This window comes from Myotis daubentonii, chromosome 6 (assembly GCF_963259705.1).
Source record: "Myotis daubentonii chromosome 6, mMyoDau2.1, whole genome shotgun sequence".
Lineage (NCBI taxonomy): Eukaryota > Metazoa > Chordata > Mammalia > Chiroptera > Vespertilionidae > Myotis > Myotis daubentonii.
In genome coordinates this window covers 14,222,417-14,245,518 of record NC_081845.1, presented here as the reverse complement: position 1 = coordinate 14,245,518, position 23,102 = coordinate 14,222,417, and the positions used below count along the sequence as shown (strand labels likewise).

Sequence of the window (23,102 nt, the reverse complement as noted above, 5' to 3'; positions counted from 1 at the left end):
GGGCCTTAAAGCCTGGAGCGTGGGCTCAGGTGGAGTTGCTACAGGTGAGGGATTCACCTAACTCAGCAGATACTGCAGGCAGGCCTGATGGCATCTGGATGGCTTGGCTTCCTGGCCCTACGGGGCACATTAAGGTTCAACCATGAAATTCCAGCAAAGATAGTCAGTTACCATTCTTGTTGTGTTTATGCAAACATCAGGACAGTAGATAAATTAATCTTGATTTGGCTTTTTAATAGCCATGGAGGAATTTTAAGAAGAAAAATCCTATTTCAATAGATAGAAATAGTTCAGTTGATAGTTCTGTGTGCCCAGTACGGGCCTCTAGCAACGATGAAATAGAAATGCAGTCCGTCTCATGATTGAGCCGGAAGTTCCAAGACAAGGGGGGAATGAAAGGACAGTGCAGGACGAATGGCTGTGTCCTTAACCCCTCTTTCAAGAAAGAGCCGCAGGGTGTATCAGTTACTCAGCCTGCCCTTATCTCGGCCAATGGGAAAGCGGGGGAAACTAGCCCAAGGCCAAAAGTATGCTGGCCACCCCCCTGTCTTTGTGTAACCAGACCCTAGCTGCACCCTGCCCCAACCCCCGACCCCGAGCCCTATAAATTCTTTGTTCTCTTGGGATTCGGGGCTCTCTCTTGCACCCAGTAATGGAGACAAGGGGGGGACCAAGCGAGCTTGTATAGGAGACCCTCTGCTTTTGCATCGGACTGGCTGGTTCCCTGGTGTGGTTTCCTTGGGGATCTTGAAATCTGGGCATAACAGGGATTTATCCAGATTGAAAACTGGAGGAGGAAACGTGACTACCCACCGCAGCTTCCTGCAGTGAGCTTTCCATGAAAGGGCTTACGGTGTCACTCGGAAACCCAATGGTGCCCTAATGCTTGCAGGGTACATCTCTGATCCCCGAAACCCGCCCAATAGGACTCTTTCCCAGGTGGGCCACTTACTTCTCCAGCCTCCTCACTCCCTCTCTTTGACAACTAACTCCGGTACCAGAATATGCTGCGCCTTCCCAGGTCCCCATCCTCGCATGTCCAGATGTTTTCCCTTATTCCCCCGCAACGCTTCTATCGGATGAAAAGGTGATTCTGGCTTTCCACAGCACCAGCACGTTTCTCGGGCCTAACTCTCCACTGCACCGAGCGGTCTTCTCTCCTTTCTCTCTGTGTCTGTTAGGTTTGAGGGCGTGTTCTTCCTACTTCTCAGCAAGTCCTGCAGAGGTTCTCAACCTTTCTAATGGCGCGACCCTTTAATACAGTTCCTCATGTTTAGGTGACCCCCCAACCATAAAATTATTTTCGTTGCTACTTCCTGTGATTTTGCTACTGTTATGAATCCTAATGTAAATATCTGATATGCAGGATGTATTTCCATTGTTACAAATTGAACATAATTAAAGTATAGTGATTAATCACGAAATCAATATGTAATTATATATGTGTTTTCCGATTGTCTTAGGTGACCCCTGTGAAAGGGTCCTTTGACCCCCAAAGGGGTCGCGACCCACAGGCTGAGAACCGCTGCCTTAGAGGCATAGCTGTTAAAAGAAAACAGCACTGCAACGTTTCAAGACCGCTCTCTCTTCAATGGAAACTTTACGGGCAACTTTCAGTTTCACTCCTGCTGTCTTTCTTTTATTGACCCTTTTCCTTCGCACTCTTTCCCCTCCCCCACCTACAATCCCAAAGGAAAGGAAAGCGAGCGCACCCCGTTCTCGCGGAACTCCGCTGGTCCACCAGCACTCCCTCCTCCCTCCGGGGGAGCCACGCTGGCGTGCTGACGTCACGCGCAGCGCCGCCGTCCCGCCGTCAGGCCCGCCCGTCAGCGCCTCCCGCGGTTTTTTTTGTTGTTGTTGTTGTTTTTGTGGTTATGTACGGGGCACCTTGAGCTCTGTTGGTACCGAAGACCAGCAGCAACGAGTACCAAAGGCGGGGCCTCGCGGACCCCCGCTTCCCCAAAGCCAGGTGACCGGTTTCCCCGAGCGACGCGCGGGCAGCCAGGGGCCCGCCCCAACGCGTTTCGCGGTCTCCCGGGAAACGGCGCAGCGCGCAGGCCGGGCTGGTGGGGGCGCGCGTGCGCAGTGCGCCGCGTTCGCGCGGACCCGGGGTGATGGGCGTTGGATGCCGACAGGATGGCCCATTTCTCCGGCGAGGACCAGGCGACGCTGCAGGTGATGCTGAGGCAGTTGTTCCAGAGCGTGAAGGAGAAAATCACGGGTGCCCCCTCCCTCGAGTGCGCCGAGGAGATCCTCTTACATCTGGAGGAAACTGATGAAAATTTCCACAAGTAAAATTGCTTTTGTTGTCTTTAAGCAAACAAAACAGCTGACCCAGAAAAGTAAAGATGTAGTTGGATTTATAAAAAAAAAAAAAGTGCATTTGGTTATTGTTAAAATAGCATCCCAGTTGGAGGTTCATTATTTCATTTACCCAAATACCGAAATTATTTATTTATTCTTTCCTTATTTTCCAAAGCATCTGCTTGCTGTGTTTTTACTGCCGCACCAACATATCCTGATTCTCCATTATTTTCCTCCTCGGCAACACAGTAATTAATGATAAATTATTCGTGTTCTTTTTAGGAGTAAGTCTATTATTTCAGAGTATTCCTGTCACTATAACAAAAAAACATTGAGTTCCAAAGGTTCTCCTTCCTTTGCTGACCTGGTATCTCAGTGGCGGCACCAATGACCCATCCTGAGGTCTGCAGGAATACGGAAGTGAGGTGGTTAATTTCCCATATTCCTATGAAATAGCTTAAGTTTCTGTAAAGGGATGAAGCCCATACGCAGAGATCTGTTGTGCAGGTGAGGGATGTAAGTGTAGAAGAAGAGGTACCCGTGCTTTGGGTCGGGAAGGAGTAGGGGTAGGAAGTTTTGTGGGAGAGCTACCATTTCAGGTGAATCTTGTAGGATATTGCTTCTTTATTTTTATTTTTAAAAAAATATATTTTATTGATTTTTTACAGAGAGGAAGGGAGAGGGATAGAGTGCTAGAAACATCGATCAGCTGCCTCCTGCACACCCCCTACTGGGGATGTGCCCGCAACCAGGGTACAGCCGGAATCGAACCTGGGACCCTTGAGTCCGCAGGCCGGCGCTCTGTCCACTGAGCCACACCGGTTAGGGCAGGATAGTGCTTCTTCAGAGACCTGTGTTTTTCTTTTGATTAGAATCATATAATTTAAATTAAGCCATGGAATCGTATACCACTGGTGTCTCACTTTATCAGTGGTAGTGGTCTTTTTACTTTAGTGTTTTGCAGTTTATTTTGATCTTACAGAGATGACATTTTAATTGTGTCTTGGGTGTCCTGAAGTTGTCCTTCTTTGAAACTCCTACTCATTTCATATATATGGGCATCAGGGAGCCTGGAGCCCTTTATTTAATATTTTGTGCAACAGTCTGTGTTTGCTTGCAATTTTATGGGGGAAGCATATACGTCTTCACCAGATTCTCAAAGGAGTTTTTAAAAGTGTGGAAAGAGTTTTTGTTAATGTAGAGTTTCTAATTTCATTAGTGTTTCTGGTTATACATGTGGTTGTTTTTTGTATTTCCATGATTTTCTTGTTTATCTCTTCATCAAATTCACTACTAAGAGCTGTTGTTGGTTGTTAATTTCTGCTCTTTGTATTTTTTCTTTGAGAGAAACTTTTAAAACTTTTGTAATCAATGCTTAGCTCATTAATTTGTAGCTTTCTTTCTTTTTTTTTTTGAAGTGTAAGCATTTAAGGCTACACAATTGCCTATAAGTATTGCTTTAGCTGTGTCAATTTTAAGATGCCTTTTTTTTTTTTTTAAGCTAAAGATGGATCATTGTGGTTCTTTTCAGCAGGCTAACAACTGTTATAATAGTGTAATTTACTCTTCTTCAGCAAGATTAAATTAGATAATTGAATGCCTGCTGATTAACTTGCATAGTTAATCTTTACTATTTACTGAAGATATTTACTTGAGGCCTACCCAAATTAATTTAGACACACTCAAAGTAAAAGTAAGATTTATAATCCTAACAGTAGTTGAGTAGTTTGTAGTGTTAAAAGTATAGATGGTAAAATTCATGTGTTACCTGCACTAACCTGAGATCTGTGCATTAGGAGGAAGGAATCTCTATGTAGGAGAGGAAAGGGGCAGGAGATACTTGTCTTTGGTATTTTCATAGACTCTTACAGTCTCAGAGTTGGAAGAGATTCTAAAGGTCGATTAATTCAGGTGCTCATACTTTCATTTGTCTCTTTTTTCACCGACGTAACTCTCTTTGAACATTAGATGTTCTTGAGTCACTTAGCAATGTATTGCTTCCCAAAATGTTTCATGCTTCAGAATATCTGTTCTCCCATCTCCACTATCAGAACATTGCTTTCTTTCTTTCTTTTATTTTTAATATATTTTATTGATTTTTTTACAGAGAGGAAGGGAGAGGGATAGAGAGCCAGAAACATTGATGAGAGAGAAACATCGATCAGCTGCCTCCTGCACACCCTCTACTGGGGATGTGCCCGCAACCAAGGTACATGCCCTTGACTGGAATCGAACCCGGGACCCTTGAGTCTGCTGGCCAACGCTCTATCCACTGAGCCAAACCAGTTAGGGCAGAACATTGCTTTCTTAAAACCACCTGCTGTTGTCATGGTATTAGCAAGAAAAATAATCTTTATTAAACAGACCTACAGGGGAAGCTGGTGTCTCTAGGCTTTTGGCATTTTTGTAAGAAAATGATTGCTAAGATAATTGAGTCCTGCCCAGGCAGTGATTGAACCAGAGGTCATGGTTTGATTCCTGGTCAGGGCACATGCCCCGTTTAGGGCTAGATTTTCAGTAGGGGGGCATGCAGGAAGCAGCCCATCAATGATTCTCTCTCATCGTTGACATTTTTATCTGTCTCTCCCCCCCTCTCCCTCCCTCTCTGGGGGAAAAGTAAAGAATTGAGTCTGTAAGTGATGGGCTTTCAGGCAGTGTAATAAAGTGGGAGAAACGTCGTCATTTGGAGAGAAACCACAGGAGAGCCCTATCTGGCGATTTGCCCAGAGGACAGTTGCCCTAAACTATCTCTGCTTTCCGTAGCCTCTTCCATTTTTCTACTGTAAACTCTTCGCAGTTTCTAAAAAGTCCAAGTTTCCCCCTTTCTCTGAAAGTGGCAGCAAGGCCTGTGGGTGGGGAGAGAGGAAGGGAAGAGGACATTGCTTTCATTATGTGTAAATTCTTATGCTTGGACTGGCTCCCTATAAAACAGACAGCCCTGGTTTTAATCAGTTGAAGGCTGTTTGAAAAAATACTGACGAATCAAAATATCCTGGGTCTGGCAGAGCAGGAGTGGCAGAGGCTGGGCCTTGGTGTTTTTGAAAAGCTCTCTAGGTCAGGGGCCCTCAAACTTTTTAAACGGGGCCAGTTCACTATCCCTCAGACCGTTGGAGGGCCGGACTATAGTTTAAAAAAAACTTATGAACAAATTCCTATGCACACTGCACATATCTTATTTTGAAGTAAAAAAAACAAATGTTTTAGGGGGCCGCAGTTTGAGGACCCCTGCAGCTGATTCCAATATGCAGCCATGAAATACTTGCATTTCACTGATTATTGTATTACAGCCGTCCCCCCTTATCCGAGGGGGATACATTTCAAGACCCCCAGTGGGTTCCTGAAACCTAGGATAGTACCAAACCCTACATACACAGTATGTTTTTTCCTATTCATACAAACCTTTTTGCTTAAAGGAAGCATTTTACAGCTTCTCTTTGGCATATCCAAATTGCCCGCATCACTGTTCTTGTGCTTTGGAACCATTATGAAGTAAAACAAGGTGTATTTGAACCCAAGCAGTGCGATACCTCTACAGCTAATCTGATAACTGAGATGGCTAAGTGAGTCACGAGCAGGGAGCCTATACAGTGTGGATATGCTGGACAAAGGGATGATTCATGTCTAGAGAGGGATGGAGCAGGAGGGCAAGCAATTCATCATGCCTCAGTTTAAAGCTTATTGGTTCTTATTTATTTCTTGTTTACTTATGGAATTTTTTATTTAATATTTTTATACAACAGTTGACCGTGGGTATTGAAACAGCAGAAAGAGAAACCTCAGATAAGGGAGAACTACTGTGTAGTTTTACTTAACAAAAACAACAAAAAAATAATTAACCAAGTCTAATGATTGTAACCCTGTACCTGATATTTTTGGTTTGATATGGAAGGAACACAATAATATTTGTTGAATTGGGTTTATTCTTTGTTTTACAGAAGAACCTACCAGTGAATTTAAATTAGTGAACTCTAGTGTGGTTAAGTTAAATTATCTTTGTCATTTGATAGACCAAAAAACTCTAACCTTTTAAAATCATGATATCAATTATAATCATTGCTTTTTATTTTCAGTGAACATGTTTCATAAAATAATTATCCACTTTTGGAATTCTTAACCTCTTACGTTTGCTGTATTGTCTGTTTGCAAACTGAATTTAATGTTAGCATGAACCTAACAATATGAAGGAAATATATTAGAGCGTCTGAGATAGTTCTCTCTGTAAACAGAAAAGAGCTGATAGGTGGAATTTAGGTCAGTTACCACTTTCAAAATGTACAGAAACCTCTTCTAATGATTGGAGCTTAATCTTTTCCTATTTATTCCCTCACAATTGCTGTTACTCTAGCTTGGTTTTCCTCATCAGTTTGAATAATTGTAAAAATCCTTAACAACTGCTTTCCCTCTCCTTTAATGTGCATTACACATTAAAGATGGGAGCATTCCAAAGTTGTGTAAAGACTCCTAACCCACTAAGGGTGGGTAGGTCCCGAAATTTGCTCTCCCCTGACCTCCCACTGTGTTGTTCAGTGATTTGGGAGAGTAATTTAATTCTACTTTAAAGTAAGAAATCTGAATATGTCACAAATCTTTCTGTGCTAACATTTTTTCTGGATGTGGTTACTGAGTTTGTGATATTTACTGCACTTATTTTTAAAATATTTGTTTCAGCTATGAATTTGTGAAATACCTCAGACAGCATATATGCAACACTTTGGGGTCTATGATTGAAGAAGAAATGGAAAAATGGACATCCGATCAGAATCAGGGTGAGGAATCTGGCTATGACACAGTTGTGCAGCATGTTACTAAAAGAACTCAGGAATCTAAAGAGTGAGTATGCCTACAATAATATCTGAACGTAATTTTTCTCTCAGCAGGCTCCCTGCAAGCACTCCTAACCAATGCCCCTCCCCCCAGCCCATTTCCCTCATAGCAGCCAGAAGATTCCTTGGAACAGTGAATCAGATGGTGCCACTCTTCCTCACAACACTTTTCAAAGGGTTCTCATCTCCTTCAGAGTCAAATCCAGTTTCTTCTGTAGCTTACAAGGCCCACCGGGAGCCTTCTGCTCCCTCTCCCACCTCATTTCTTATCATATCTCCGTTGACATTGCTCTAGCGACACTGGCCTTGTTCTTTCTCAAACAAGGGGAGGGATTTGTATTCGCCCTTTCCCTAATTGTGTGACGTACTCCTTCACTTTTCTTTAATAGACTTTACTTTTTAGAGTTGCTTTAGGTTCATAGCACAATTGAGCAGAAGGTACATATTTCTTTCCCCTATACCCCCAGCTCTTACACATGCAGAGACTTTCCCATGAGAGTGGTACGTTTGTTTTAATTGAGCACCTACACTGATGTATCATTATTACTCATAGTTTGTAGCTTGCATTAGCATTTTCTCTTGGTGTTGTGCATTCTATGGGGTTTGGACAAATTTATACTGATATATATTTACCATGATAGCATCTTACAGAGTAGTTTCACTGCTCTAAAAATCCTCTGTACTCCACCTAATACCCCCTCCTCCTCCCAACCTCCGGCAACCACTGCTCCTTTTCTTACTGACACTGCTTTGAATTTAAGATACAAAGAAATGATGCATTCCCTGAAGAACAGCATGATGGTAGTGGTGGAATCTATGATTGACAAGTTTGAAGAAGATGAGATGCGCAGTCGAGAGAGGCAGAGAAAGATCCAGAAGGAGAGAAGCAGTAGTTACTGCACAGACAATTGCTCTGACAGTGACTCCTCATCCAATCAGGTGTGTGGTTTAGTTTTGCATTTATGTCTTGAGAAGGCGTTTAATAAACACGAGCTTCTGTGCATGCTTTATTAGCCAGGTTATTTTTCTGCTTTCTAGTTTTAAGATGCAGAAGAAAAAGAAACAATAAAGTAACCTAATAGTAAAGATTTAGTTCATGAAATAACATCTTCCGGCATCACTTGTTCACTGAGTGATTACACTCTCTCTGAGGCATGGAGAAAGGCTAAGGAAAAGTACAGGAAAGAAAAGGACCGAAAGTTCAAGCAGCATCGTGGTTATGCCTAGGGCACTATTAGTGCCTTCTTGTTTATGTTGTTTTATCTTTCAGTATTACTCATCTCACATTTCTGAGTACAAAACATTTTGGCTTTATGTCTTCTGAGTCTTATTATGTTCTACACATTGCAGTTGCTCAGCAAATAATAGTTTTCATTTGCACGAAGGTACACTGTTCTGGGACATTCAGCTCCCATTTAAATGCCCTGGGAAACAAAAATTCTCTATTTGCTGCCAAATCAAAATAGATCATCCCTTTCTCTTGTTCTGAATGCCTTTTTTTTTGTTTGTTTTGCTTAGAAGTATATTTAAAAATCATTTATAGAAGTACTTCTGAAAGTCTACTAAATAAATGACTGTTCCGTCAATTGTGTTACAGAGTTACAAATTTTTTCAAGGAAAATTACAATTGATTTTAGACCAGTTGGATCCAGGGCAACCCAAAGAGGTACGTTTAAAGGATAACTGTCAAGTTCATCTGTATGTGTTTGTATATATGATTAGAATCGGAAGCAGCTGGGCTGTTCTTTTTGAAGATTGTCTTTATTGTTATGACAATACTAGACAATACTAGACTGATCAGCCTGCTAAACTTCTCAGTCTGGAAATGAAAGGTCAGAGGAAGGGACGCTCTCCTGGGAGTAGTCATGGCTTGGAAGAGGAAATTTTTATTCGTAGCTTTAATTTTGAAGAGATGAAGTTATGAGCAGTTTTTCCCCTAACGGTTCCTTCACTGTTGCTTTGTATATGATATTTTAGAAAAAAACTCATTTAATATTCTCTCTACTTCTGAAAAATATGAGCAACTTTGACAAATATTCATTTATTAGAAAAAGGATTTTAAAAGCAATTCTATTGAATTGTATCTTTATATTTTAAAAGTTTGTATAAATTACTGTTTATGAAGTATTTCATTTGAAAGTCAGGCTGAACTAGAAAATATGATAAGATTTTTGAAGTGCCTAAGACTCTTGTGTATTTCTTGCCGTTTGGTCTCCACGAATGAATAGTTACAATTTACTCCCACTGATTTTCTAAAAAGTCACAGAATAATCTTTTTCCTCTCAGCATTTTGCATTCTGATTTATTTTTTAGGTTCTCAGTAAATACTATGTATCAAAAGATATTGAAATGGGATTTGAGTTTTATATGATAATAATCTTATTGTGTTTAGTTTAAGTGATTATTTGAAAATCTACTTGTTCAGAAACCTTATTCTACTTTTGGAAGTAGGAAATTCCCCCTCCCTCCCTCCCTCCCTCCCTCCCTCCCTCCCTCCCTCCCTCCCTCCCTTTTTAATCCTCACCTGAGGAGTGAGGATAATTTTCCCATTGATTTTTAGAGAGTGCAAGGGAGAGAGAGAGAGAGAAAAATCAATGTGAGAGAGACATACCAATTGGTTGCCTCCTGCTCCTGCCCTGACCGGGTCTGGGGATGGAGCCTGCAACCGAGGTACATGCCCTTGACCAGGAATCAACCCCAGGATCCTTTTGTCCTTGGGATGACACTAACTACTGAGAAAAACTGGCCTGGGGAAATACTTTTTATTCGTTATTTTTATTGATTTTAGAGAGAGAAGAAGAGAGAGGGAGGGTGGATGGGGGGGGGGGAGAGAGAGAGAGAGAGAGAGGAAAGAGATGAGAGAGAGACATTGATGTGCTGCCTCTTTTACGTGCTCGGTCTTGGGTTGGAACCTGAAACCTGAACCTGGGTATATGCCCTGACCAGGAATTGAACCTGTGACCCTTGGGTGCTTGGCACGACTCTCCAACCAACTGAGCCACACTGGCCAGGGTGCAAGTAGCAACTTCTTAATGATATTTTAAAAGTTAGCTGAAGAAGAGAAATGTTTTTGGAAACTCTTCATGGTCCTCCCTAAACCATATCACAAATAAAGTTGTATTGAGGAATTCTTCTTTCTAAAACACATGTGTATTCTGTCTTTTTTACCTAAAACCTGACTCCCTGATTCAGAGTGCCTGGTTTCCTGAGGTCTCAGCTCTTGTCTCTGATTTATCACTTTAAAAAAAACACAAATCTCTAGGCATTGGTTTTTTTCAGCTGGGAAACAACCAGGTTTTGAGGGACAGGCTGGAATCAGTGTGTTATACTCACTACTTGGAGAGTGAGTGGGGGAGAAGCTTTGCCACCTTTCATAATTGGAGTAGAGCTATTATTCTCCACTGCTGTCCCTTGGGTCACACTCTTTGAGTGAATTCTGATTGGATTTTGAGAAAAATGATTAAGAAGTAAGCTTTCTGTGAAAATACAGAAATTCAATTTTGCATCATGCTGCTGAATGACTTTTTTTCTACCTCAGTGGTTAGAAGGTCAGAAAATCTGGTGTAGCAGCAAAAACAAGTATAGATTGTTTTGGGAGAATTTCATATTTCCTGGAATGGGAATGCTTCACCATGAAAGCTTTCAAACTATAGGACCAGCCACTCCCCTGGGGCAGCCTGTGGGACCAGCCACTGGAAAACCTTGCCCTGGTGATCCAGTTCTGTCATCACCCTTCCTCCTCTCCCACTTGGGAGACTCCTGGTCACAGGTCTAACACAGTTGGTGTTTTTATTTTCACTTTACATAAAATAACCCATCTCTTTCTTGGTTTAAAAACATGTAGTTTTAAAAATGAGTTCTTAAGAATATATAATAATAAAAGAGTAATATGCTAATTAGACCGGATGTCCTTCCGGACAACCTTCCAGGTGAAGCCGGGGCTGCGAGGGACGACTGGGTCCCAAGGGCCAGAGGGAAACCGGTGCTGGCAGCCAGGGGAAGGAAGGCCTACACTTGCATGAATTTTGTGCATCAGGTCTCTAGTCCTATATAATAAAAGGCTAATATGCAAATTGTCCCCTCGACTGGGAGTTCGACCAGGGGGTGGGGCCGGCCCACCAACTGCCTGCGGCCCCTCCCCCCAGCTGGCTCGATCTGCCCAATCGGGGCAGGCCGGCCAGACCCCACCTGTGCAGGAATTCATGCACCTGGTCTCTAGTTGTTTTATAAAAGGACATCTGATTCTTTTCAGTAGCCTCTTTAAAACAATCATCCAGACTTTGCCTTTCAATATTTGTTAAACATTTGGAGAATTGATCTTATTATAGCAGCTGAGTATTAAAAAAACTCTTAAAAAATTACAGGTCAGATACGAAGCCCTGCATATGCTGTGTTCAGCTCCGCCATCTGATGTACTGAACTGTGAGAACTGGACCACTCTCTGTGAGAAACTGACAGCGTCTCTCTCAGACCCGGATCCTGTGTTTAGTGTAAGGAAACGCCTGTGGAAATATTAAAACTAATTTATTTTCCCTGCCAGATGCAAATGGAATATGATCATTTTCTTTAACAGTAGTTCAAATGCTCATGAAATTTCAGTTCCAGCTTTTGAATTGTTAAAGAGTTTTTAAAGGAATTAACTTACTATTTCATGATTAGATTCAAAGTATGGTCAATATCACCCTACACTGACAAATTATAGTAAACTGTTTTACCTGGTCCATTTTGTTTTATCTTGTAAAGGGATTGTAAAGGGATATCCAAGTATGTATCACTGTTTTTGAATGAAGAAAATGCTTTTAAAAGAATTTTAAAGTGTTTTTGAAAGAATTTGTGGTTTATTAAAATGATTATTTAGAATTTATTCCAAAGGATTCATAAGAATACTTATGCATTTAAGTGTTATTTAGAGATTGCTTAACTGCTTAAAAAGAGAAGTTAGAAAAGTATAAAGCTAAGAGTTAGAAGATAATTGAGGTGAATGAGAATGCAAATACAGAAAATTCCCCAAATTCTATGAAGTCCATAGAGATAAGTGATTGTAAAAATGATTTGTAAGTTCTCAAGAATACTTAGTGTGTGATTAAAAATAAGATGATATTAAAAAGTGCAGTAATTCTTGGCTATATTTAGTATTTGAATTAAATAAAAATCCTGACTATATCCTAGCATCACATTTGAATACAAATTGGGTCTTTTTAGAGAGACTTTTTCTTCATAATTGTCATGTCAGTGAAGGAAAATTTGGCTTTAAAATAGATACAGCATGTTTTTACAGAATTTTTGAGGCATTAGTGCCTAGTTAAATATTTTTAACTGTTTAATCAATATGTGTTGAATACTTACAGTGTACATCATTTTAGTTTAGGTGCTGGGAACACACTGTGTCTGACTTCATGGAACTTACATTCTCGTAGAGAAGACAGTAAACAAGCAGTTATAAGAAATATCTCAGTACATTTGAGCCAGGTTGTGGGCTCAATTCCCAGTAGAGGGTGTTCAGGAGGCAGCCAGTCAATGATTCTCACTCATTATTGATGTTTCTCTCTCTCTCTCTCTCTCTCTCTCTCTCTCTCTCTCTCTCTCTCTCTCTTTCTCTCTTTCTCTCTTTCTCTCTCTCCTTTCCTCTCTGAAATCAATAAAAAAGCCAATCAATGATTCTCACTCATCATTAATGTTTCTATCTCTTTCTCTCTCCCTCCCTCTCTGATATCAATAAAAATACATTTAAAAAAATCACTCTTCCATCAATGAAGATATAATTATATTTGTAAACAGAAGTAGGTTGTTAACAATTGGTTTGTTATTTTTATAAGGGGGATAAAGGTGTTTAATTACTTAATACCTGGATACAGTTTAACCTTACTAACACCAGAAGGTGATGCAGACTTCTGTAAAACAAAAACAAAAACAAAAGCAAACACAAAAAACTCCAAACTCAATGATCCAGGAACTTCAACAGGGAAAAAGATATTTTAGAGTCACCTTTAATATTTCAAGACTCTCTAACAGGAAATACAATTGTAAATTTTCCTGTGTTTTTCTTTTACTTAACAAGGATAGGTTTCCTATAATTATTTAAAAAATTATATGACAATTTTATAAACACAGTAAGGATCCTAATGGGTCAGTACAAGTGGTTTTATTTGGCCATTATAGATCACTAGAGGCCCGATGCACGAAATTCGTGCAAGAGTAGGCCTTCCTTCCGCTGGCTGCCCGCACCGCTTCCCTCTGGCACCCAGGACCTGGGCTTCCCTTGCAGCCCCGGCTTCGCCTGGAAGGTTGTCTGGTCTAATTAGCATATTATGCTTTTATTATTATAGATTACTCAGTAAGAGTCAGTGTCAAGAGGTAAGTTAATAAAATTGGAAGAAGTTGTTAAAGAGGGGAAATGGTAGTAGAATAAATCATTTCGGAGTACAAAACAAAGCATGGTATTTTTTTCACTTGGAATTTATGCTTGATCCTAATTCATTTTTGAGTTTGATTCCATTCATTTCCTGCTCTAAAGGAATCTTAAGGTGTAACTGACTGAAGTGTATAGTATTTGAAGTGTGACAGATACCCATCAATAGCTTCAACTATAAAAATAGACTTCCCAAAGAATTTAATATCCTGTGTTTAGCAGGAATCTTTTGGAATTATTAGAAAATATTTTAGTAAGTTGGGTAACCATTTTCTGTAAGCATATTATGCTAATATTTAATATAGGTAAGGTGATTATTTTTTCCCCCAGAGTAGAACATTTGAGGCAATTTTATGTTTTTATTTAGTTGGAAGTTAAATTCCACTAACAGTGTTAATCAGATCTTAATATTAAAGTTGGTATAATTGAAATGATAGTAATGCTATCATTTTTAAGTACCTACTAGTGCCAGGTACTGTTCTAACTATACCTATTATCTCATTTAATTAATTTACTTTGTGCTATTTTCTACTTTAAGTTTTAATAATACAAAGTTCTGAAAATATATTAATACATAATACTTTTTCTTGGGAATAGGCAATATTATTAGAGTCCTACATATGTCAGCAATCAAATAAAAGGCAAGAAAATGTTGGATTCAGAAACAGGTTTTTTTTTTGTTTTGTTTCTTTGACAACATTACATTGTACCTTCCTCTGTCAAACCTCACCAACCAGCCCATGACTGTATCTACTATTACCAGATTTTACAACAATATCCTGCTGCTTTAGATTTACTGTTAGTTTAGTCAGTTTTACTTTTACTGACCAACACAAGAATGTGTCTTTTTTTATAGGTACATTCCTATACAAGTTTCTGCATGATTTATTTTCTAAGTTTTTTACTGTGTGAAAAATGATTCATCTCTAATTTAGTTCTGTAAGAATTTTGGATGCAAATCTTTTGTTTTATTTCCATAGGACCGGATTTTAAAATTCTATGCACAGACATTTACACTTTCACCATTCCATATGACCAAGGAAATTTATACAAGCTTAGGTATGTTTGTTACATCGTTTAAAAATTGTTTTTTTTCTTTCATTTGTATTTAAGAAAAATGGATCAGAACTAACTTTTCTTTTCAGAAAGTACTATAATTCAATGGTATACTAGTCATATATATATTTTTTACTTTTTCTTTTCAGCTAAATATTTGGAGTTATACTTCCTTTCAAGAGAAAATCATATTCCTACTGTTTCAACTGGCATAGATGTAACTAATCCTAATGTGATCCGCTTACTTAGAAAGGTATTCATTTGCTGTACTATGCTTTTTTAAAAATTTAAATAGTTCTATATTTAAGAATTCTAATTTCTTGAGAACTGGTTTTACACTGCTTTATAGGTTCGTCTTCTCAATGAATATCAGAAAGAGGCTCCGTCTTTCTGGATTCGTCACCCTAAGAAGTAAGTCCTCTAGTTCATGCCCACATAAAATATAGGAGTGTTACTGTCTCACATACATTCAAAGAGAAAGAATAGAGAGTGTCTTAATTTATTTATGTAATTGGGAAAGAATTCATAGTTTTATTTTTTAGCTTTTTATTTTTTTAAAAATATATTTTTTATTGTTGATAGTGTTACAGATATCTCCCATTTTCCCTCTTTACCCCCTCCTCCCAGCCCCTAGAGTCCCCCCAGGTCTTCACTCTCCTATTGCTCATGTCCATGGGTTATACCTATAAGTATATAAGTTCTTTGGTTTATCTCTTCTCGTTTCCCCAACCCCATATCGAGGAATGTCAGTCTGCTCCATGGCTTTTCATGTTTTGTACTTAGCTTTGTGAATGGCTCTATGCAGGTATCATTTTCCATCATTTTACACAAGATAAAAAGAGGTGTTGTGGTTTTTGGTTCTTTGCTACTTTGGATAAGTTCCTTATGTGTTCTTTAAATTTTTCCTTTTAAATTAAACATTTTTTTAAAAAAATACATTTTATTGATTTTTTTTTTTTTTTTTTTTTTTTTTTTTTTTTTTTTACAGGGAGGAAGGGAGAGAGATAGAGAGTTAGAAACATCGATGAGAGAGAAACATCGATCAGCTGCCTCCTGCACATCTCCCACTGGGGATGTGCCCACAACCCAGGTACATGCCCTTGACTGGAATCGAACCTGGGACCCTTCAGTCCGCAGGCTGACGCTCTATCCACTGAGCCAAACCGGTTTCGGCTAATTTAAACATTTTTAATATGGCTATAAGAGCAGCTGTGAGTCTTGAAAAGTTAAATTTGGAGAGACAGTGTTGAAATAGAAAGAATATAAGTTTCTAAAGCAAAAGAGCCACTTATTGAAATATAAAAAAAAAGTTGTTTCTAACGGTTACTTAACACTATCGTTTCATAAATATAAAGTGTATCACCAGTTTTTATATATATACTAGAGGCCTGGTGCATGAATTCATACATGGGTGGGGTCCCTCGGTCTGGCCAGCCATCGGGGCCAATTGGGGGTGTCAGCCAGCGCAGAAGGTTGGCCGGCTGTGGGAGGTTGGCTATGGGAGCACACTGACCACCAGAAGGCAGCTCCTGTGTTGAGCATCTGCCCCCTGGTGGTCAGTGCACATCATAGCAACTGGTCGACTGGTTGTTGGGTCATTTGGTCATTCAGTTGTTCGGTCGCTTAGGCTTTTATATATATAGATGTGTAAGTGTATGTATATATATAGTAACATTTGTTTTTTCTTTCCCAATCTTTAAGGTACATGGAAGAAATTGTGGAGAGTACTTTGTCCTTATTATCAGTTAAACGTGATCAAAGTCATCTTGCCTCACAAAAGATTTTGCATCCCATCTACTTTCTTGTATTGGTTGATGCCAGGGCTGTTTGGTTCAAAAAGTGGATGGTGAGAAAAAAATGAAATAAGTTTTTATACCTTTCAGTGCATAGCTATATTTCAAAGAATAGGTAATGTTTGATGTTTGTTGTGTACTAAAAGTTATAATTGTGTTTATATGTGTTAACTTATTTACTTTTTATAACAATACTAGGGGCCCGGTGCACGAAATTCGTGCACTGGGTGTTGGGGGGGGGGGGAGTGTCCCTCAGCCCAGCCTGCCCCCTCTCACATACTGGGAGCCCTCAGGCGTTGACCCCTATCACCCTCCAATCGCAGGATCGGCCCCTTGCCCAGGCCTCACGCCTCTGCCCTAGGCATCTGGCCTGGGCAGCGGGGACCCACAGCTGCAGCGGCCCCGCAATCATGGGCTTCGCTTTAGGCCCAGGCAAGGGACCCCTAGCTCCCGGGACTTCCAGCTTCGACCGTGCCCAGCTCCCATCGCTGGCCCTACCCCTACTTCCTGCTATCACTGGCCAGGGCGGAAAAGGCGCCTGATTCTCCGATCATGGCTGGGGGGCAGGGCAAAGGCGGCCTTTGCCCTGCCCCCCAGCTCTTAGGTCCCCCCTGGGTTTCTGATCACTGTCAGTGGCAGGGGGCTTCTTCCTGCTTTCCCTTTCGCCTCCCTGCATTGTGCCTACCTATGCAAATTAACCGCCATCTTGTTGGCAGTTAATTTGCATATAGCCCTGATTAGCCAATGAAAAGGGTAGCTCGTACGCCAATTACCATTTTTCTCTTTTATTAGTGTTGATATGAGATAGGTAGTATTATTATTCCATTTTACAGATGCAGCGACTGAGATATAGAGAAGTTAAATGACTTGTTCAAGCTTTTTATCTAGTAAAGATTGTTTATCTTGTAAGCAGCAGAGCTAGAATAGTTTTGTTTTTTAAAAATATATTTTTATTGATTTCAGAGAGAGGAAGGGACAGGGAGATAGAAACATCGCTGAGAGAGAGAGACCTCAGTTGGCTGCCTCCTGCATGCCCATATTGGAGCCTGTAACCTGGGCATATGCCCTCATCTGGAATCAATCAGGTGACTTCCTGGTGCATGGAATGACGCTCAACCAACTGAGCCACACAGGCCAGGCCAGAATAAGGTTTTGAATTCATTTAAACTTATTAAGCTGAATGACCTATCCAAATCTGGTCATCTTTAGTATAAAAACATCAAATTTTTAAAGCCTGTATGGTAGAACATAAAGATTCACTGAATTTTTCTCTGACTTAGGCGATATGTCTGAAAACATTCCATGATTTGCCTCTTGCTAAACTTGTAGTTGGGAAATGTGTTTAAATCCTGAATGATGGTGATTGCCTATGGAGCTTACCATTGTCCTTGAACTGAAACTAATATTAAGAGTAAAGAGGTCCTTATATTGTTACCTCTCTCATCTGCTGTTGAATAAGAGTGGTCTGTGTCTGGCAGTAGTAGCGGCAGTGTGGGCTTATGTTCTCAGGTATTTGTCCCTTTCAACCTGTCTACTGAACATTGTATATTTATTGGGAAGGGAAGGGCTGGTCCCAGGACTTGCCATGCAAAACAGCAACATGTTCATTTATTACTCAGCAAAATAGTTTACTTGTAGGTCAACATATTTCTCTTACTAAACCTGAAAAGGATAAATGATTTTGAAAATGTTTTCAGCTATGAGGTTAAAGCACACAGGCTTTGCTTAATCCTCAATTAACTAAACCCCCATTTAATTAAACTCTATTCTCCAGAATTCTGATAGATTTTACTTAATAGTATTATTTACTAATTTTTATTCTCAAGTAAAATGAAGAGACCACGTTGAACACTAATGATATCTGATATAATTTACGGAAGTAATATTTATGTGTATCTTCCCCTTGCTTTATACAATGCAAATGAAGCATGTTTTAATCACATCCATATTTAGCTCTAAGGAGAGAATGAAAGGTCTTTTGACACTTTGAATCTTTTAAAAAAATATGATTGGCAGAGCATGATTAAGATACTGTCCCTTCAGAGCATTTCAACATTGTCAGATTTCTGCATATGTAGATCGTATGGTATCTTCTATAGCAGGGGTGGGCAAACTTTTTGACTCAAGGGCCACAATGGGTTCTTAACCTGGACCGGAGGGCCGGAACAAAAGCATGGATGGAGTGTTTGTGTGAACTAATATAAATTCAAAGTAAACATCATTACATAAAAGGGTACGGTCTTTTTTTTTTTTAGTTTTATTCATTTCAAATGGGCCGGATCCGGCCTGTGGGCTGTAGTTTGCCCACGGCTGTTCTATAGTGTAAGGGTTGTGATTTTCAACCTCCATGCCCACTTCTGTATTTTTCCTTTAGGCTGTGTCATACACTGGTAGTCAGATTTGTTTTTCGGTGGTGGTGATTTTGAAATAGCTTAGTATGGCCTGGCGAGTGTTGCTCAGAGGTTGAGCATTACCTATGAACCAGGAGGTCATGGTTCAATTCCTGGTCTCAGGGCACAGGCCTGGGTTGTGGGCTCGATTCCCAGTAGAGGGGCGTGCAGGAGGCAGCTGATCAATGATTGTTTCTCATCATTGATGTTTTTATCTCTTCCTCTCCCTTCATCTCTCCAAAATTAATAAAAACATATTTAATATAGCTTAGTATGGAGACTGGTCACAATTGAGGGATAGAAAGTTTTTCTACTGGTCTGTCAGTAAACCCATAGTTTTTGATATAATTTGGATTCTTGTCATTGCTGTGCTCATAATCTATTATACATAGAAAAAACTGTTTGGCACTTATTATAATAATTTGAAACTAAGTTATTATGTAATATATGATATTATTGGAAATTATTTAAGAAAAATACATTTTGAATGGTATAGCTTGAATATTAAATTAAATGCCATTTTTTTCTCTCCTAATTTTAGCATGGATATTGTAGCAGAACTGTCGTACTAAGACTTCTTGAAAAGAAATATAAATCTCTGGTATGTCTATATTTCTGTTTTTATGTTGAGACATAATATCACAAAAATATATGATGTAATAACTTAAATGTGCAAAGTTGAGAGATAATCAGTATTGAATAATGAAGGAGTCCCCCTTTTATGTGACTTTTAAACTACCATTGCGTGAAACATAAAAGAATAAAAGTAGAGACTTAAAATACAGTCAAGATAACAATTAGGAAGTACATAACTGCATAGTAGTTTGGTTGCTAAACAAGCTAATTTGAGATATAAGCCATTTTTTGAAAGTATTATGTAATTTAATTCATATCAGGTACTTATGAAGGAGTGAGTTCTATAAAGTATATCCGTGGTTTTGACTAAAAGTTGAATGAAAAACCTCAAAATGATATATGCTTTTACATTTGCAAAAATTGATCTAAGTTACACCAAATATAAACCAATACTATAAAATTATTTTAGCAAAAATGTTTAATATTTATTGCTGTTTAGTAGAAATATATGTAAGGGCAGTGAAAGAAGTTGAAAAGCCAGCAATTCAAGTAATTGTGACAAACATGAAAAATTTATTAAAATATTTAATAAATTATGCTAATGTGACTTTGATATGATAAATATGGTTTATATGGTTAGAATCTTGAGTTTAGAAGTCAGGTGAAGGGAAAGATTCATGGAATTGTGAGTTTTTGGGTGAAGGCAGTAGAGCATAAAATGAAAGAAAAAGAACAGTAATTGTTTTGTGTTTGAGAATCAAAAGAATTGAGCTTCAGAAATGAGAAGAGGGATATTGAATAAAAGGAATGGAATTTATTTGTAGAGGTAATAGGTACTTCAAAATCTTTAGACAAACTGAATTGAAATAAAGTCTTTCCACATCTCATTTCTTTCCCATTCCCATTTTAAGTGAAAATTTGTTGTTACCATATGATCATAGACTGATCTTGTTAGACTAGAGAAAGGAGAAAAAACAAAGAATGGAATGATTATTTTACCCCTATGGTTTGGCATACAAATAACTCACTGTTGCTAACACAGAGGCACTGATGGGAGTATTTAAAATATGTTTTTTATTTTTAATTTTTTAATTTTTTAAATTAAATCTTTATTGTTCAGATTATTAAATTACTCTTTTTTCTCACCATAACTCCCCTCCACCCAGTTCCCACCCCACCCTCCACCCTCACTCCCCACCCACTGTCCTCATCCATCGGTGCACGATTATTGTCCAGTCTCTTCCCTCACACCCACACCCCTTTCCCCCCGCCAAGAATAGTCAGTCCATTCCCTTTCTATATCCCTGATTCTATTACAATCGCCAGTTCATACTGTTCATCAGATTATTTATTCCCTTGATTTTTAGATTCACTTGTTGATAGATGTGTATTTGTTGTTCATAATTTGTATCTTTACCTTTTTCTTCATCTTCCTCTTCTTAAAGGATACCTTTCAGCATTTCATATAATACTGGTTTGGTGGTGATGAACTCCTTTAGCTTTTCCTTATCTGTGAAGCTCTTTATCTGGCCTTCACTTCTGAATGATAGCTTTGCTGGATAAAGTAGTCTTGGTTGTAGGTTCTTGGTATTCATCACTTTGAATATTTCTTGCCACTCCCTTCTGGCCTGCAAAGTTTCTGTTGAGAAATCAGCTGACAGTCGTATGGGTACTCCCTTATAGGTAACTGATTTTCTTTCTCTTGCTGCTTTTAGGATTCTCTCTTTGTCTTTTGCTCTTGGCATTTTAATTATGATGTGTCTTGGTGTGGTCCTCTTTGGATTCCTTTTGTTTGGGGTTCTCTGCGCTTCCTGGACTTGGAAGTCTATTTCTTTCACCAGGTAGGGGAAGTTTTCTGTCATTATTTCTTCAAAGAGGTTTTCAATATCTTGCTCTCTCTCTTCTTCTGGCACCCCTGTAATTCGGATGTTGGTACGCTTGAAGCTGTCCCAGAGGCTCCTTACACTATCTTCGTATTTTTGGATTCTTTTTTCATTTTGCTTTTCTGGTTGGGTGTTTTTGCTTCTTCGTATTTCAAATCTTTGACTTGATTCTTGCGATCCTCTGGTCTGCTGTTGGGAGTCTGTATAATATTCTTTATTTCAGTTAGTGTATGCTTAATTTCTAGTTGGTTCTTTATCACAACATCGAATTTCTAGTTGGTTCTTTATCACAACATCGAGGGTTTCACCAGTCTTCTTGAGGATCTCACTACATTTATCGGCAGTCTCACCAGTCTTCTTGAGGATCTCACTACAATTATCGGCGGTCTCACCAGTCTTTTCGAGGCCCTTATTAAATTTATCGGCGGCTTCTAGACAGTTCTTTAAAGACCTTAAAAGTGTGGTTTTGAACTCTATATCCAGCAATTTGCTTTCCTCCAATTCTGTGGTTTGTGTCCTGTTTCTTTGTCTCGGCATTTTTTATGCTTTGCTGTGTCGATAGAGTGCCTTTCTGTGCTAAGTGTCCCAATTACCTGAGGTAGACACTCTTGGTGCACCCCCTTGTGGGCTTTGTGCACAGTCTTGTTGTAATTAAGCCTTGATTGTTGTAGTTATCACTGTGAGGAGTTGACCTCCAGGCCAATTGGCTGTGAGAATCAGCTGTGTCTGCAGTGGGAGAACTTCTGTGCTGGAGACACCCCTCTGGGGCTAGACTTGCTTCGATGGGGCTTTGGTGCTCACTGAGTCTGCCCCCTGAGTGTGTCTTTTATGGTTCCACGGAGCTGCAAACTGGATGGTCCCACTCTGACCTCTGGGCTTCCTGGCTCCTAGATCTCTAGGGAGGTGCTAATCTAGCCTTTGCCTGAGGCTATCCAGCAAAAGTCTCCCTGCAGGGCTTGGGCGGGGTGGGTCCCACGGGATCAACAGGGCGGGGTTAGCAATTATGGCTGCTCTCAGTCTTGCCCTCAGAGGCTCTGCTTCTCAGTGTCCCAGTAATCGCTGCAAGCACCATGGAGAGAAAGCTGACCTAGGGTTCTGAGTGATGCCAGACAGTCTCGCTTCTCCTGTATGAGTCTGGGTCCCTCGAGACTCACCCGGAACTGGAGCTCAGACCCTGAGACTCCCTCCCGATTGAAAACGACAACCACACCCTCAGCTGCCAGCCCGCTCCGCATGCACTCCGCACCTTAGTATTTTACTTCAGCACTGCACCTCCTCTGAGTCTCAGTATGCTTTTCACTTTCCTCCTAGTTGTAGAACTTCCACTCAGCGAGCCTTCCTGTGGTTCTGGACGATGTCCATTCCGTCTTTTAGTTGTATTTTTGAAGTGGTTGTTCGAGGCAGCAAACTCCAGTGTTTATCTATGCCGCCATCTTGGTTTCTCCTCCATATTTTTCTAAGTCAAATATGTTTTTTATATATTAAGTTTTAAATCTGTTTGTCGCTTGAAAAGTTAATTATGCCATCACCAATTTTTAGCCTGCAAATAGCTTATTATAAACAAATTTACTATTTTATCGACTTGGTCAAATATTTTATTTCCTATACATAATGGGTCAAACTTGCATGAGATTTCAACTTAAACTTTATTTCTCTTAAAAAACTTAACTAAATTTATAAAATATAAAAGTATTTTGTATATATATATATATATATATATATATATATATATATATATATATATATTAAAGAGAACTTGGCCCAACTTTTGTAAAAAAACATTGGGAAAAATGGATGCGGAATCTATTTGTTCTCATTTTTCTTTCAGAATTGATCAGATTTTGTGCATCTACAGTGGAAACTTTGGA

At 39.5% G+C, this 23,102-nt stretch overlaps 1 protein-coding gene across 1 annotated transcript in view; it reads left to right on the top strand.

Moving 5' to 3' along the window:
- The first annotated feature begins 2,133 nt into the window (after positions 1 to 2,133).
- The window catches only part of TBC1D32 (TBC1 domain family member 32), a 114,494-nt gene continuing 93,525 nt past the window's right edge, over positions 2,134 to 23,102 (top strand). Inside the window, exons 1-10 of the mRNA XM_059700210.1 lie at positions 2,134 to 2,291; positions 6,973 to 7,134; positions 7,889 to 8,066; positions 8,725 to 8,793; positions 11,492 to 11,617; positions 14,517 to 14,595; positions 14,742 to 14,845; positions 14,942 to 15,003; positions 16,294 to 16,438; positions 19,317 to 19,376. Coding sequence (XP_059556193.1) covers positions 2,137 to 2,291; positions 6,973 to 7,134; positions 7,889 to 8,066; positions 8,725 to 8,793; positions 11,492 to 11,617; positions 14,517 to 14,595; positions 14,742 to 14,845; positions 14,942 to 15,003; positions 16,294 to 16,438; positions 19,317 to 19,376 — 1,140 coding nt within the window. The 5' untranslated portion in view covers positions 2,134 to 2,136. The remainder of the gene's footprint in view (positions 2,292 to 6,972; positions 7,135 to 7,888; positions 8,067 to 8,724; positions 8,794 to 11,491; positions 11,618 to 14,516; positions 14,596 to 14,741; positions 14,846 to 14,941; positions 15,004 to 16,293; positions 16,439 to 19,316; positions 19,377 to 23,102) is intronic.